A 13,203-nucleotide genomic window follows, 5' to 3' on the forward strand; every position below is an offset into this window, starting at 1 on the left:
AAAAATGATTTAAGTGCCAGCATTTATTTGAACGCGTTAGCCCTTTTAGAAACGTGTGACGAGAAAAATACATCGATGTTTCTTCATTGGAAACTTCTTTGATAAAATAACGTGGCTTGCACTGAACTATAAATTAAATGAATAAAGAACTAAATCCAAACACAAAATCCGTCTATCATACATTTTAATACGAATTTAACTAAAAATTAAAAAATAAAAATTAAGAATATTTCCCCCCTCTCCAGAGCACCGCTTAGCGACGATCCGGGGGGATTTGGGGGTCCCGGGGTTCCCTTCTGCCCGGATTCTCTGGAGGCTGGCGAGGGAACCGCGTGGATCTGCTACTGCTGCTGCTCTTCATCCTCATCTTCCTCCTTCTCTTCTCTCCTTCTTCTTCTTTGAGTTTCCTCCTCCTCCTCCTCCTCATCCTCCCTCCCTTCACCCGCTCCCCCCCGCTCCCACCGCATCCCCCCCGTGCCCAAATCCCTGCCCAGCGCCCCCCAATAAACGGCACCGGATCGCACTGGGAAGCTTTATTGGGAGCACTGGGAGCAGCCGGGCGGGGGCAGAGTGACAGCGGGGCTGGGGGGGGACACACGACCCCCCCAAAATCAGCGCGGGGACGGAGCGGGGGGTCCCGGCCGGGCCCGAGCCCACGGGGAGGGGCTGCGGCCGCTGCCGCCTCAGGAGCTCTGCGGGCACAGAAAAGGGGGTGACACCGGGCTGGGGGCCCCGGGGGGAGCGCACACGCTCCGGGACAGGGGGGACACGACCCCCGGCACCCCCCCCTCACCTTCTTGCGCACGTAGAAGCCGAGCCCCAGCGCCACGAACACCAAGCCCAGCACGAAGCCCCCGATCCCCGTCAGCATCTTGCTGCGGGCGGCGTCCGGCGGCATCTCTGCGGGTGCGCAGGGCTCAGCACCCCCCAAAACCTCGCACCGACACCCCCACACCCTCCCAGCACCCTCCCCATCGCCCCCAGCCCACCCGGGACCCCCAGCACCCTCCTCCCGGTCGCTTCCCGGCACAACCAACCTCATCCCGAGCCCCGCCTTCCCAGCCCCAATCTCCTTCCAGCGCCTCCAGCCTCACTCCGATCCCTCCCAGTGCCCACCCAGCACCCCCAAACTCCCTCCCAGTGCCCACCCAGCACCCCCAAACTCCCTCCCAGTGCCCACCCAGCACCCCCGCATCCCCATCCCACCCTCCCCACCGTCCTCCAAACCCCTGCCCAGCCCTCCCACACCCCCGAGCCCCTCTCCCACTTTCCCCCAGCCTCTCTCCAGCTCCCTCCCAGTTGCTCCCAGCACATCCCAGTGCCTCTCGCAGCGCCCCCAGTGCCTCCCCCGTACCCCAGTGCTGTCTCAGCGGCTGCTCCAGGCTGACGTGCTCCACCTGGCACGTGTAGGTGACCCCGCGCCGGGCCGGGCTTTCCAGCAGCACCAGCAGCTGGTAGGTCCAGTCGCCGTTGGCCACCACGTCGGTGGCCACCACGTGCTCCGAGAGCTCCTGCTGGCCCTGGAACCACCTCACCTGGATTTGGGCAGGGTAGAAATCCATCACGGAGCACAGCAGGCGCCCGGGGCCGGGCTGGGAGCTCGAGGGCACCAGCGAGATGGACACGCTGGGAGGCACTGGGAGAGAGCGGGGACACACTGGGATCAGCTGGGGGGAACTGGAGAGAGAGCGGAGGGGCGGAGCGGCACTGGGAGGGACTGGGAATGGACTGGGAAGAAATAGGTTGAGACCGGGATGACCTGGGAATGAACTGGAGAGATTGGGAATGGACTGGGTGGGGCGGGCAACGGACTGGGAGGAAATGGGAATGGACTGGGAGGGACTGGAGGGGCAATGGGAGAGAAAATGGAAGTCTGGATTGAGCTGAGAATGAAATGGGAACAGACTGGGAATGGATTGGGAATGTTTGAAGAAGGAGTTGGAGGCAGTGGATGAGCACTGGGATGAACTGGGAATGGAGCGCGCGGCACTGGGAGCCGAATCAGCGCGGGGCACTCGGCGCCGCGGATCTGCCTGGCAACAGATGAGTCATCAGAGACACGCGCTCTCATTGGCTGAGACGCGTCAGCTCCAACCACGCGTGAAATGGACGCGCGGGGGGCACTGGGATGGACTGGGATGGACTGGGATGGACTGGAGGCCTCGGGGATGGGCACAGGGAGGGCTGGGGTCTCTGGGGTGATTCCCAGGGAGGTTTTAAGGGGCTCCAGGGTCATTGCCAGGGCAGGGCCCGAGGGGACGCGCTCTGCCCCACGCTCACCTCTGCGCTCCACGAGGAACGGGGTGGACACCTCGTAGTTGTTCCGGCAGTACCTGTCCACCGCAGTCCGCATGTACTCCAGTTTTGCCGGGTCGCTGTTCCAGTCCCGGGCCCACTTCTCCCCAGCGGGGGTGAACCCCTCGTGCAGCCCCACGTCGCTGTCGAACCTCACGTCCTCCACCCGGTTGTAGATGTACCTCAACACGAACCTCACCTTCTCCGTGCCGTTAATGAAGTGACACTCGGCCTTTCCCATGTGCTGGAGCACCGCTGTGTGTGCAGGACACGGGTCAGGGGGATCCCCCCAGCACCCCCAAAGCTCCGGGGCCACCCCGGATCCCCAACCCGCACCCCCTGTGCCCCACGGGACCCTCCTGCGCCGCGCTGCCACTTCCTCTTCTCCTCCCTTCCCGCATTTCCCCTTTCACATCCTCGCCCCTCCCACCTCCAGCCGCACCCAAAATCACTTTTGGGGTCTCATTATCCCCCTTTTCCCTTTCCTCACATTTTCCCCACAATCCCTTTCACCCCCAGCCACCTCCCGCTCACTTTTGGGATCCCATTCCCTCAAATTTCCCTTTTTCCACCTTTTTCCAACAATCCCCAGCCCCTCCCGCTCACTTTTGTGGTCCCACCCTCCCCTTTTCCCCACTTTCCCACCCCCTCCCACCCCTCCCTCCCCTTCCCCAATCCTCAGCCCCTCCCGCTCTCCTTTGGGGGGTCCCCTCCTCCTCCTCCTCCTCCTCTTCCTCCTCCTCCTCTTCCTCTTCCTCCTCTTCCTCCTCCTCCTCTTCCTCCTCCTCTTCCTCCTCTTCTTCCTCCTCCTCCTCTTTCTCTCTTCTCCCTCTTCTTCCTCCTCCTCCTCTTCCTCCTCCTCCTCTTCCTCCTCCTCCTCCTCCTCTTCCTCCTCCTCCTTCTCCTCCTCTTCCTCCTCCTCCTCTTCCTCCTCCTCCTCCTCTTCCTCCTCCTCCTCCTCTTCCTCTTCCTCCTCCTCCTCTTCCTCCTCTTCTTCTTCCTCCTCCTCTTCTTCCTCCTCCTCCTCTTCCTCCTCTTCTCCCTCTTCTTCCTCCTCCTCCTCTTCCTCCTCCTCTTCCTCCTCTTCTCCCTCTTCTTCTTCCTCCTCCTCCTCCTCCTCCTCTTCCTCCTCCTCCTCCTCCTCCTCCTCCTCCTCCTCCTCCTCCTCCTCCCCCTTCCATTCCGGGCTCCCCCCGCCCCCTTTTCCCCCTTCTCCCCCCTCTCCCACCGCCCCCCCCCCCCCCCCCCCCCGCTCACTCGACAGCTCCGCGCCCGCCCCAGGGGGGGCTCCCAGCACCACCAGTGCCACCAGTACGGCCCCAGCTGCCGCCACTCGCCCCATGGCCAGCGCCGGGCAGGAGCCGCTGGCCCCAAAGCAGCCGCGCCGCTCTGGGAGCACCGGAGCGGATGCGGGCCGGGTCATGAGCGACGCGCTCCCTGATTGGTCGGGCGTGGTTTTTGGCCGCGCTGTGATTGGCTGGCTCTGTTGCCGGGCTCTCCGTGATTGGCTGAAGCGCTTTTCTGGCGCCCTGATTGGCCGGTTCTCTTGGAGCCCCATTTTCCAGCAGCTCTACCCAGCACCCGATGAGTCACCAACAGCGCCAATTCTGATTGGCTGGAATTTCTGAGCGGGCTCAGTTTTTGAAGGCTCTACCCGGCAACCGATGACGACACACCAACGCCGCGCTCCCATTGGCCGCGCCGTTTTTGGGGTGCTGCCGCCCCCACTCCCAGTCCCCCCAGTTCGGAGCCGCTTTTCTGGGAGCAGCACCGACCCTTCCCAGTTTCCCGGGACCCCGAGGAGCCATGGACGGAGCGCGGAGCCTCCCGTGGCCGCTGCTGCTGCTGGCCCTGACCCTGCCCCCAATTTGGGGGTCCAAGGTGGGGTCTGGGGCTCCTGGAACCGCGGGGTTGGGATTTGGGGGTCACCGGAAATTTGGGAATTTGGGGATCCAGGGGTTTAGGGGGTTCACCTCCTTTTTTGGGTTTTTTTTTGGAATTTTAGGGGATTTTTTGGAAGGGCGTTGTCCCGGTTTTTTTTGCCGGGGGGGTTTGGGGTTTCAACTTTTCCCGGGATTTTGGGGTTGGGAGTTCCCAAATCCCTTTTTCCCAGGATTTTGGGGTTCTGGGATTTCCCGAACCCCCCTGTTCCAGGGATTTTGGGGCTCTGGGCGTGTCCAAACCCCCCTGTACCAAAATCTTCATTCACCTGGGCGTTCCCAAATCTCTTTGATTCCCGGGATTTTGGGGCTCTGGGTGTTCCCAAATCCCCTTTTCCATCATTTTTAGGGACTAAGAATTCCAAAATTCTCTTTTTCCTGGATTTTGGGATCTGGGCGTGTCCAACCCCCCTGTACACAAAATTTGGGGAACTGGGAGTTCCCAAATCCCCTTTTTCCAGAGATTTTGGGACTCTCTCAATTCCAAAATCCTTTTTTTCCAAGATTTTTGGAGTCTGGGAGTTCCCAACCCCCCCTGTACACAAAATTTGGGGAACTGGGAGTTCCCAAATCCCCTTTTTCCAGAGATTTTGGGGCTCTGCGAGTTCCCAAATCCCCTTTTTCATCATTTTTAGGGACTGAGAATTCCCAAAATTCTCTTTTTCCAGGATTTTTGGATTTGAAAGTTCCCAAACCCCCCCTGTTCCAGGGATTTTGGGGGTCTGGGCGTGTCCCAACCCCCCTGTACCTAAACATTTGAGGAACGGAGAGTTCCCAAATCCCTTTTTCCAGGATTTTTAGAGTCCAGAAGTTCCCAAATCCTTTTTTTTTCCCCAGGATTTTTGGAGTCTGGGAGTTCCCAAACCCCCCTGTACACAAAATTTGGGGAACTGGAATTTCCCAAATCCTCTTTTTCCAGAGATTTTGGGGCTCTGCGAGTTCCCAAATCCCCTTTCCCACCATTTTTAGGGACTGAGAATTCCCAAAATTCTCTTTTCCAGGATTTTGGGGATCTGGGCGTGTCCCAACCCCCCTGTACACAAAATTTGGGGACCTGGGCGTTCCAAATCCCTTTTTTCCAATATTTTGGGGATCTGGGAGTGCCTAAATCCTTTTTTTCCAGGATTTTGGGGATTTGAGAGTTCCCAAACCCCCCTGTTCCAGGGATTTTGGGGATCTGGGCGTGTCCCAACCCCCCTGTACCCAAAAATTTGGGGAACTGGGAGCGCCCAAATCTCCTCTTCCCAGAGATTTTGGGGATTTTAGAGTTCCCAAATCCCTTTTTTTCCAGGATTTTAGAGTCTAAAAGCTCCCAAACCCCCCTGTACCCAAAATTTGGGGAACTGGGAGCTCCCAAATCCCTTTTTTCCCGAGATTTTGGGGCTCTGGGAGTGCCCAAATCCCTTTTTTCCAGGATTTTTGGAGTCCAGACGTTCCCAAATCCCTGTTTTCCAGGATTTTGGGAGTCTGGGCGTTCCCAAACCCCCCTGTACACAAAATTTGGGAACTGGGAGTTCCCAAATCCCCTTTTTCCAGGATTTTTGGGATTTTAGAGTTCCCAAATCCCCTTTTTTGCCAGGATTTTGGAGTCTAAAAGCTCCCAAATCCCTTTTTTTCCAGGATTTTGGGGGTCTGGGAGTTCCCAAACCCCCCTGTACCCAAAATTTGGGAACTGGGAGTTCCCAAATCCCCTTTTTTCCAGGATTTTTGGAGTCCAGGAGTTCCCAAATCCCTTGTTTTCCAGGATTTTTGGGATTTTTAGAGTTCCCAAATCCCTTTTTCCAGGATTTTGGGGATCTGGGCGTGTCCCAAACCCCCCTGTACCCAAAATTTGGGGAACTGGGAGTTCCCAAATCCCCTTTTTCCAAGATTTTTGGACTCCAGAAGTTCCTAAATCCCCCTTTTCCAGGATTTTTTGGGATTTTACAGTTCCTAAATCCTTTTTCCCAGGATTTTTGGAGTCTGGGCGTGCCCAAACCCCCCTGTACCCAAAATTTGGGGAACTGGAGTTCCTAAATCCGCTTTTTTCCAGAGATTTTTGGGATTTGAGAGTTCCCAAATCCCTTTTTTTTCCAGGATTTTAGAGTCTAAAAGCTCCCAAATCCCTTTTTTCCAGGATTTTTTGGGATTTAGAGTTCCTAAATCCTTTTTCCCAGGATTTTTGGAGTCTGGGCGTTCCCAAACCCCCCTGTACCCAAAATTTGGGGAACTGGAGTTCCCAAATCCCCTTTTTTCCAGGATTTTGGACTCCAGAAGTTCCTAAATCCCCCTTTTCCAGGATTTTTGGGATTTTAGAGTTCCCAAATCCCTTTTCCCCAGGATTTTTGGAGTCTGGGCGTGCCCAAACCCCCCTGTACCCAAAATTTGGGGAACTGCGAGTTCCCAAATCCCTTTTTCCAGAGATTTTTGGGATTTGAGAGTTCCCAATTCCTTTTTTTTCCAGGATTTTTAGAGTCTAAAAGCTCCCAAATCCTTTTTTTTCCAGAATTTTTGGGATTTTTAGAGTTCTTAAATGCCTTTTTCCAGGATTTTGGGGATCTGGGCGTGTCCCAAACCCCCCTGTACACAAAATGTGGGGAACTGGGAGTTCCTAAATCCCCTTTTTTCCCGGATTTTGGGGATTTTAGAGTTCCCAAATCCCTTTTTCCCCAGGATTTTTAGAGTCTAAAAGCTACTAAATCCCCCTTTTCAGGATTTTTGGGATTTTAGAGTTCCCAAATCCCTTTTTTTCCAGGATTTTTGGGGATTTTAGAGTTCCCAAATCCCTTTTCCCCAGGATTTTTGGAGTCTGGGCGTGTCCCAAACCCCCCTGTACCCAAAATTTGGGAACTGGGAGTTCCTAAATCCGCTTTTTCCAGAGATTTTTGGGATTTGAGAGTTCCCAATTCCTTTTTTTTCCAGGATTTTTAGAGTCTAAAAGCTCCCAAATCCCTTTTTTCCCCAGGATTTTTGGGATTTTACAGTTCCTAAATCCTTTTTCCAGGATTTTTGGAGTCTGGGCGTGCCCAAACCCCCCTGTACCCAAAATTTGGGGAACTGGGAGTTCCCAAATCCCCTTTTTTCCAGGATTTTTGGACTCCAGAAGTTCCTAAATCCCCTTTTTCCATGATTTTTGGGGATTTTAGAGTTCCCAAATCCATTTTTCCCCAGGATTTTTAGAGTCTAAAAGCTCCTAAATCCCCCTTTTCCAGGATTTTTGGGGATTTTAGAGTTCCTAAATCCCTGTTCCCCAGGATTTTTGGAGTCTGGGAGTGCCCAAACCCCCCTGTACCCAAAATTTGGGGAACTGGGAGTTCCTAAATCCCCTTTTTTCCGGATTTTGGTGATTTGAGAGTTCCCAAATCCTTTTTTTTCCCAGGATTTTTAGAGTCTAAAAGCTCCCAAATCCTTTTTTCCCAGGATTTTTGGGATTTTAGAGTTCCTAAATCCTTTTTCCCAGGATTTTTGGAGTCTGGGCGTGCCCAAACCCCCTGTACCCAAAATTTGGGGAACTGGGAGTTCCCATTTCCTCTTTTCCCACGATTTTTGGGGGGGCTGGGTGCTCCTAAATCCCAAAATTTCCCAGCATTTTTAGGCTCTGGAAGTGCCTAAATCCCTTTTTTTTTTTTTTTTTTTTTTTTTTTTTTCCCCCACAATTTTGGGGTCCGGATCTTCCAAAATTCTCCCAAATCCTGGAATTTTTGGGGGTCTGGGAGCGCCTAAATCCCCAAATTTCCCGGGATTTTGTGACTCTCCGGGTCCTCAATCCCCTTTTAGCCGGAGATTTTGAGCAGAAATCCCAAAATTTTCTGGAATTTCGACCAGAAATTCCCAATTTTTCCAGAATTTTGAGCAGAAATCCCAAATTTTCCCGGAATTTTGAGCAGAAATTCCCGAATTTTCTCGATTTTTTGAGCAGAAATCCCATTTTTTTCTGGAGTTTCCAGCATAAAATCCAAATTTTCTTGGCATTTTCAGCAGAAACCCAAATTTTCCCAATTTTTTTAGTGGAAATCCAAAATTTTCTGGAATTTTGAGCAGAAAATCCAAATTTTCTGGAATTTTGAGCAGAAATTCCCAATTTTTCCAGAATTTTGAGCAGAAATTCCGATTTTTTCTGGAATTTTGAGCAGAAATTCCCAAAATTTTCTGGAATTTCGAGCAGAAAATCCAAATTTTCTTGGATTTTTGAGCAGAAATCCCCAATTTTCCCAGGATTTTGAGTAGAAATCCCAAAATTTCCTGGATTTTCGAGCAGAAATCCCAAATTTTTCTGGAATTTTGAATAGAAAATCCAAATTTTCTTGGAATTTTGAACAGAAATCCCAAATTTTCCTGGAATTTTGAGCAGAAATCCCAAATTTCCCGAATTTTGAGCAGAAATTCCCAATTTTTCCAGAATTTTGAGCAGAAAATCCAAATTTTCCTGGAATTTGAGCAGAAATCCCCAATTTTCCCAAAATTTTTAGTGGAAATCCAAAATTTTCTCATTATTTGAGCATAAATCCCAAATTTTCCCAGAATTTCGACCAGAAAATCCAAATTTTCCTGAATTTTGAGCAGAAATCCAAATTTTCCTGGAATTTTGAGCAGAAATTCCCTATTTTTTCTGGAATTTTGACCAGAAATTCCTGATTTTTCCAGAATTTCGAGCAGAAAATCCAAATTTTCTTGGATTTTTGAGCAGAAATCCCCAATTTTCCCAAATTTTTTAGTGGAAATTCCAAATATTCTGGAATTTTGAGCAGAAATCCAAATTTTTCTGGAATTTTGAGCAGAAATCCCAATTTTTCCTGAATTTCCAGCAGAAAATCCAAATTTTCTTGGAATTTTCAGCAGAAACCCAAATTTTCCCAATTTTTTTAGTGGAAATCCCAAAATTTTCTGGAATTTTGAGCAGAAAATCCCAATTTTCTTGGATTTTTGAACAGAAATCCCAAAATTTTCTGGAATTTTGAACAGAATTCCCAATTTTTCCAGAATTTTGAGCAGAAATTCCCGAATTTTTCTGGAATTTTGAGCAGAAATCACACCATCACTCAGTCGGAATTTAATGTAATATTTAATTTAATATTAATTAATGCCATTAATTAATTAATCCGCAGTCCAGCACACCATCACGCAGTCGGAATTTAAATTCATTAATTAATATTAATTAATGTCATTAATTAATTAATCCCCAGTCCAGCACACCATCACTCAGTCGGAATTTAATGTAATATTTAATTTAATATTAATTAATTAATGTCATTAATTAATTAATCCGCAGTCCAGCACACCATCACGCAGTCGGAATTTAATTAAATTTAATATTTAATTTAATATTAATTAATCCCCAGTCCAGCACACCATCACGCAGTCGGAATTTATTTCATTAATTAATTAATGTCATTAATTAATCCGCAGTCCAGCACACCCTCACTCAGTCGGAATTTAATGTAATATTTAATTTAATATTAATTAATTAATGTCATTAATTAATTAATCCGCAGTCCAGCACACCATCACGCAGTCGGAATTTATTTCATTAATATTAATTAATTAATTAATTAATGTAATTAATTAATCCGCAGTCCAGCACACCATCACTCAGTCGGAATTCAATGTAATATTTAATTTAATATTAATTAATTAATGTATTAATTAATTAATCCGCAGTCCAGCACACCATCACTCAGTCGGAATGTAATGTAATATTTAATTTAATATTAATTAATGTCATTATAATTAATCCGCAGTCCAGCACACCATCACTCAGTCGGAATTCAATTTAATATTTAATTTAATATTAATTAATGTATTAATTAATTAATCCCCAGTCCAGCACACCATCACGCAGTCGGAATTTATTTAATGTAATATTTAATTTAATATTAATTAATGTCATTAATTAATTTGCAGTCCAGCACACCATCACTCAGTCGGAATGTAATGTAATATTTAATTTAATATTAATTAATGTCATTAATTAATTAATCCGCAGTCCAGCACACCATCACTCAGTCGGAATTTAATTTCATTAATTAATATTAATTAATTAATGTAATTAATTAATCCGCAGTCCAGCACACCATCACGCAGTCGGAATTTATTTCATTAATTAATTAATGTAATTAATTAATGTAATTAATTAATCCGCAGTCCAGCACACCATCACGCAGTCGGAATTTATTTAATGTAATATTTAATTTAATATTAATTAATGTCATTAATTAATTAATTTGCAGTCCAGCACACCATCACTCAGTCGGAATTTTTCCAGCGCTCGGAGGATTCGGCTCTGAGAGCGACCAGTACATGTTCGATTTTGACGGCGATGAAATTTCCACGTGGAAAAAGAAGAAACCGTTTGGAGGCTCCGGGAATTCCAACAATTCGCCACCTTCGAGGCTCAGGGAGCGCTGCAGAACCTCGCCATCGATAAACAGAACCTGCAGACTTCCAGCAAGGCCTACAACTATTCCAGAGCGCCCTGCGGTAATTAATAAAATAAATGGATATTTTAAATTTTTTTTTAATTTTTTTGGGGGTTTTTAGGGATTTTTTGGGGATTTTGGGGATTTTTTGGGATTTTTTTTGGTTTTTTTTGGGGGGATTTTTGGGGATTTTTTTGGGATTTGAATCTCGCCATCGATAAACAGAACCTGCAGACTTCCAGCAAGGCCTACAACTATTCCAGAGCGCCCTGCGGTAATTAATAAAATAAATGGATATTTTAAATTTTTTTTTAATTTTTTTGGGGGTTTTTAGGGATTTTTTGGGGGATTTTGGGGATTTTTTGGGATTTTTTTTGGTTTTTTTGGGGGGATTTTTGGGATTTTTTTGGGATTGAATCTCGCCATCGATAAACAGAACCTGCAGACTTCCAGCAAGGCCTACAACTATTCCAGAGCGCCCTGCGGTAATTAATAAATAAATGGATATTTTAAATTTTTTTTAATTTTTTTGGGGGGTTTTTAGGGATTTTTTGGGGGATTTTGGGGATTTTTTGGGATTTTTTTTGGTTTTTTTGGGGGGATTTTTGGGATTTTTTGGGATTTGAATCTCGCCATCGATAAACAGAACCTGCAGACTTCCAGCAAGGCCTACAACTATTCCAGAGCGCCCTGCGGTAATTAATAAAATAAATGGATATTTTAAATTTTTTTTTAATTTTTTGGGGGGTTTTTAGGGATTTTTTGGGGGATTTTGGGATTTTTTGGGATTTTTTTTGGTTTTTTTGGGGGATTTTTGGGGATTTTTTTGGGATTTGAATCTCGCCATCGATAAACAGAACCTGCAGACTTCCAGCAAGGCCTACAACTATTCCAGAGCGCCCTGCGGTAATTCATAAAATAAATGGATATTTTAAATTTTTTTTTAATTTTTTTGGGGGGTTTTTAGGGATTTTTTGGGGATTTTGGGGATTTTTGGGATTTTTTTTGGTTTTTTTGGGGGGATTTTTGGGGATTTTTTTGGGATTTGAATCTCGCCATCGATAAACAGAACCTGCAGACTTCCAGCAAGGCCTACAACTATTCCAGAGCGCCCTGCGGTAAATTAATAATCATTAAAAAAAAATAGGATTTTTAAATTGTTTTTTTTAATTTTTTAGGGTTTTTTGAGGGGTTTTTTGGGGTTTTTTGGGGATTTTTTGGGGATTTTCTGAGGATTTTTTGGGGATTTTTTGAGGATTTTTTGGGTTTTTTTGGGATTTTTTTGGATTTTTTTTGGATTTTTGGGGGAATTTTTTTGTTTTTTTTTAAATTTTTTGGGATTTTCTGGGATTTTTTGGGGGTTTTTGGGGGTTTTTTGAGGATTTTTTGGGGATTTTTTTGGGATTTTTTGGGGATTTTTGGGGATTTTTTTGGGATTTGAATCTCGCCATCGATAAACAGAACCTGCAGACTTCCAGCAAGGCCTACAACTACTCCAGAGCGCCCTGCGGTAATTAAAAAATAAATGGATATTTTAAAATTTTTTTAATTTTTTTGGGGGTTTTTAGGGATTTTTTGGGGATTTTTTGGGATTTTTGGGGATTTTTTGGGATTTTTTGGGTTTTTTTTAGATTTTTGGGATTTTTTGGGGATTTTTTGGGGATTTTTTGAGGATTTTTTTTGGTTTTTTTTAGGATTTTTTTTTGGATTTTTTGGGATTTTCTGGGATTTTTTGGGATTTTTTTGGGATTTTTTGGGATTTTTTGGGATTTTTTGGGGTTTTTTTTGGGGATTTTTTTGGGGATTTGAATCTCGCCATCGATAAACAGAACCTGGAAACTTCCAGCAGGGCCTACAACTATTCCAGAGCGCCCTGCGGTAATTAAAAAAAAAAAAGAGATAATTTTAATTTTTAAAATTTTTTGGGGGGTTTTTAGGGAATTTTTGGGGATTTTTTGGGGTTTTTTGGGGATTTTTTGGGATTTTTTGGGGTTTTTTTAGGATTTTTTGGGATTTTTTGGGATTTTTTGAGGATTTTTTTGGGGAGTTTTGGGGGATTTTTGAGGATTTTTTGGGAGATTTTTTGGGTTTTTTGGGGGTTTTTTGGGGTTTTTTTGAGGATTTTTGGGGATTTTTTGGGGATTTTTTTGGGATTTTTGAGGATTTTTTTTGGGTTTTTTAGGATTTTTTTGGGATTTTTTGGGATTTTTTGGGATTTTTTTTTGGTTTTTTTGGGTTTTTTGAGATTTTTTTTGGGAGTTTTTGGGGTTTTTTTGGGGATTTTTTGAGGATTTTTTGGGGATTTTTTTGGGATTTGAACCTCGCCATCGATAAACAGAACCTGGAAACTTCCAGCAAGGCCTACAACTATTCCAGAGCGCCCTGCGGTAATTAAAAAAATAAATGGATATTTTAAAAATTTTTTTAATTTTTTGGGGGGTTTTTAGGGATTTTTTGGGGTTTTTTTTGGATTTTTGAGGATTTTTGGGATTTTTTGGGTTTTTTTTTAGGATTTTTGGTGATTTTTTGGGGGATTTTTTGGGATTTTTTGAGGATTTTTTTTGGTTTTTTTA

General features: G+C 46.1%; 1 protein-coding gene and 1 long non-coding RNA gene across 2 annotated transcripts; both read right to left on the bottom strand.

The window, feature by feature from the left end:
* Positions 1-518: 518 nt before the first annotated feature.
* On the bottom strand, positions 519-3,701 carry LOC148219523 (class II histocompatibility antigen, B-L beta chain-like). The gene is made up of 5 exons (XM_088157482.1): positions 3,553-3,701; positions 2,281-2,550; positions 1,355-1,636; positions 794-900; positions 519-692 (listed from the first exon to the last, which is right to left on the bottom strand). The coding sequence occupies exons 1-5, from the start codon at positions 3,635-3,637 to the stop codon at positions 684-686; spliced, it is 753 nt and encodes a 250-aa protein (XP_088013608.1). The 5' UTR covers positions 3,638-3,701; the 3' UTR covers positions 519-683.
* Positions 3,702-10,546: 6,845 nt separating this feature from the next.
* Positions 10,547-12,526, bottom strand: LOC148219524 (uncharacterized). The gene is made up of 3 exons (XR_015799733.1): positions 12,447-12,526; positions 12,095-12,135; positions 10,547-10,645 (listed from the first exon to the last, which is right to left on the bottom strand). It is a non-coding gene; the product is annotated as an uncharacterized LOC148219524 (long non-coding RNA).
* Positions 12,527-13,203: the final 677 nt, after the last annotated feature.

The sequence above is a fragment of the Sturnus vulgaris genome (genome assembly GCF_052056855.1).
Source record: "Sturnus vulgaris isolate bStuVul1 chromosome 38 unlocalized genomic scaffold, bStuVul1.hap1 SUPER_38_unloc_1, whole genome shotgun sequence".
Taxonomy (NCBI): Eukaryota; Metazoa; Chordata; class Aves; order Passeriformes; family Sturnidae; genus Sturnus; species Sturnus vulgaris.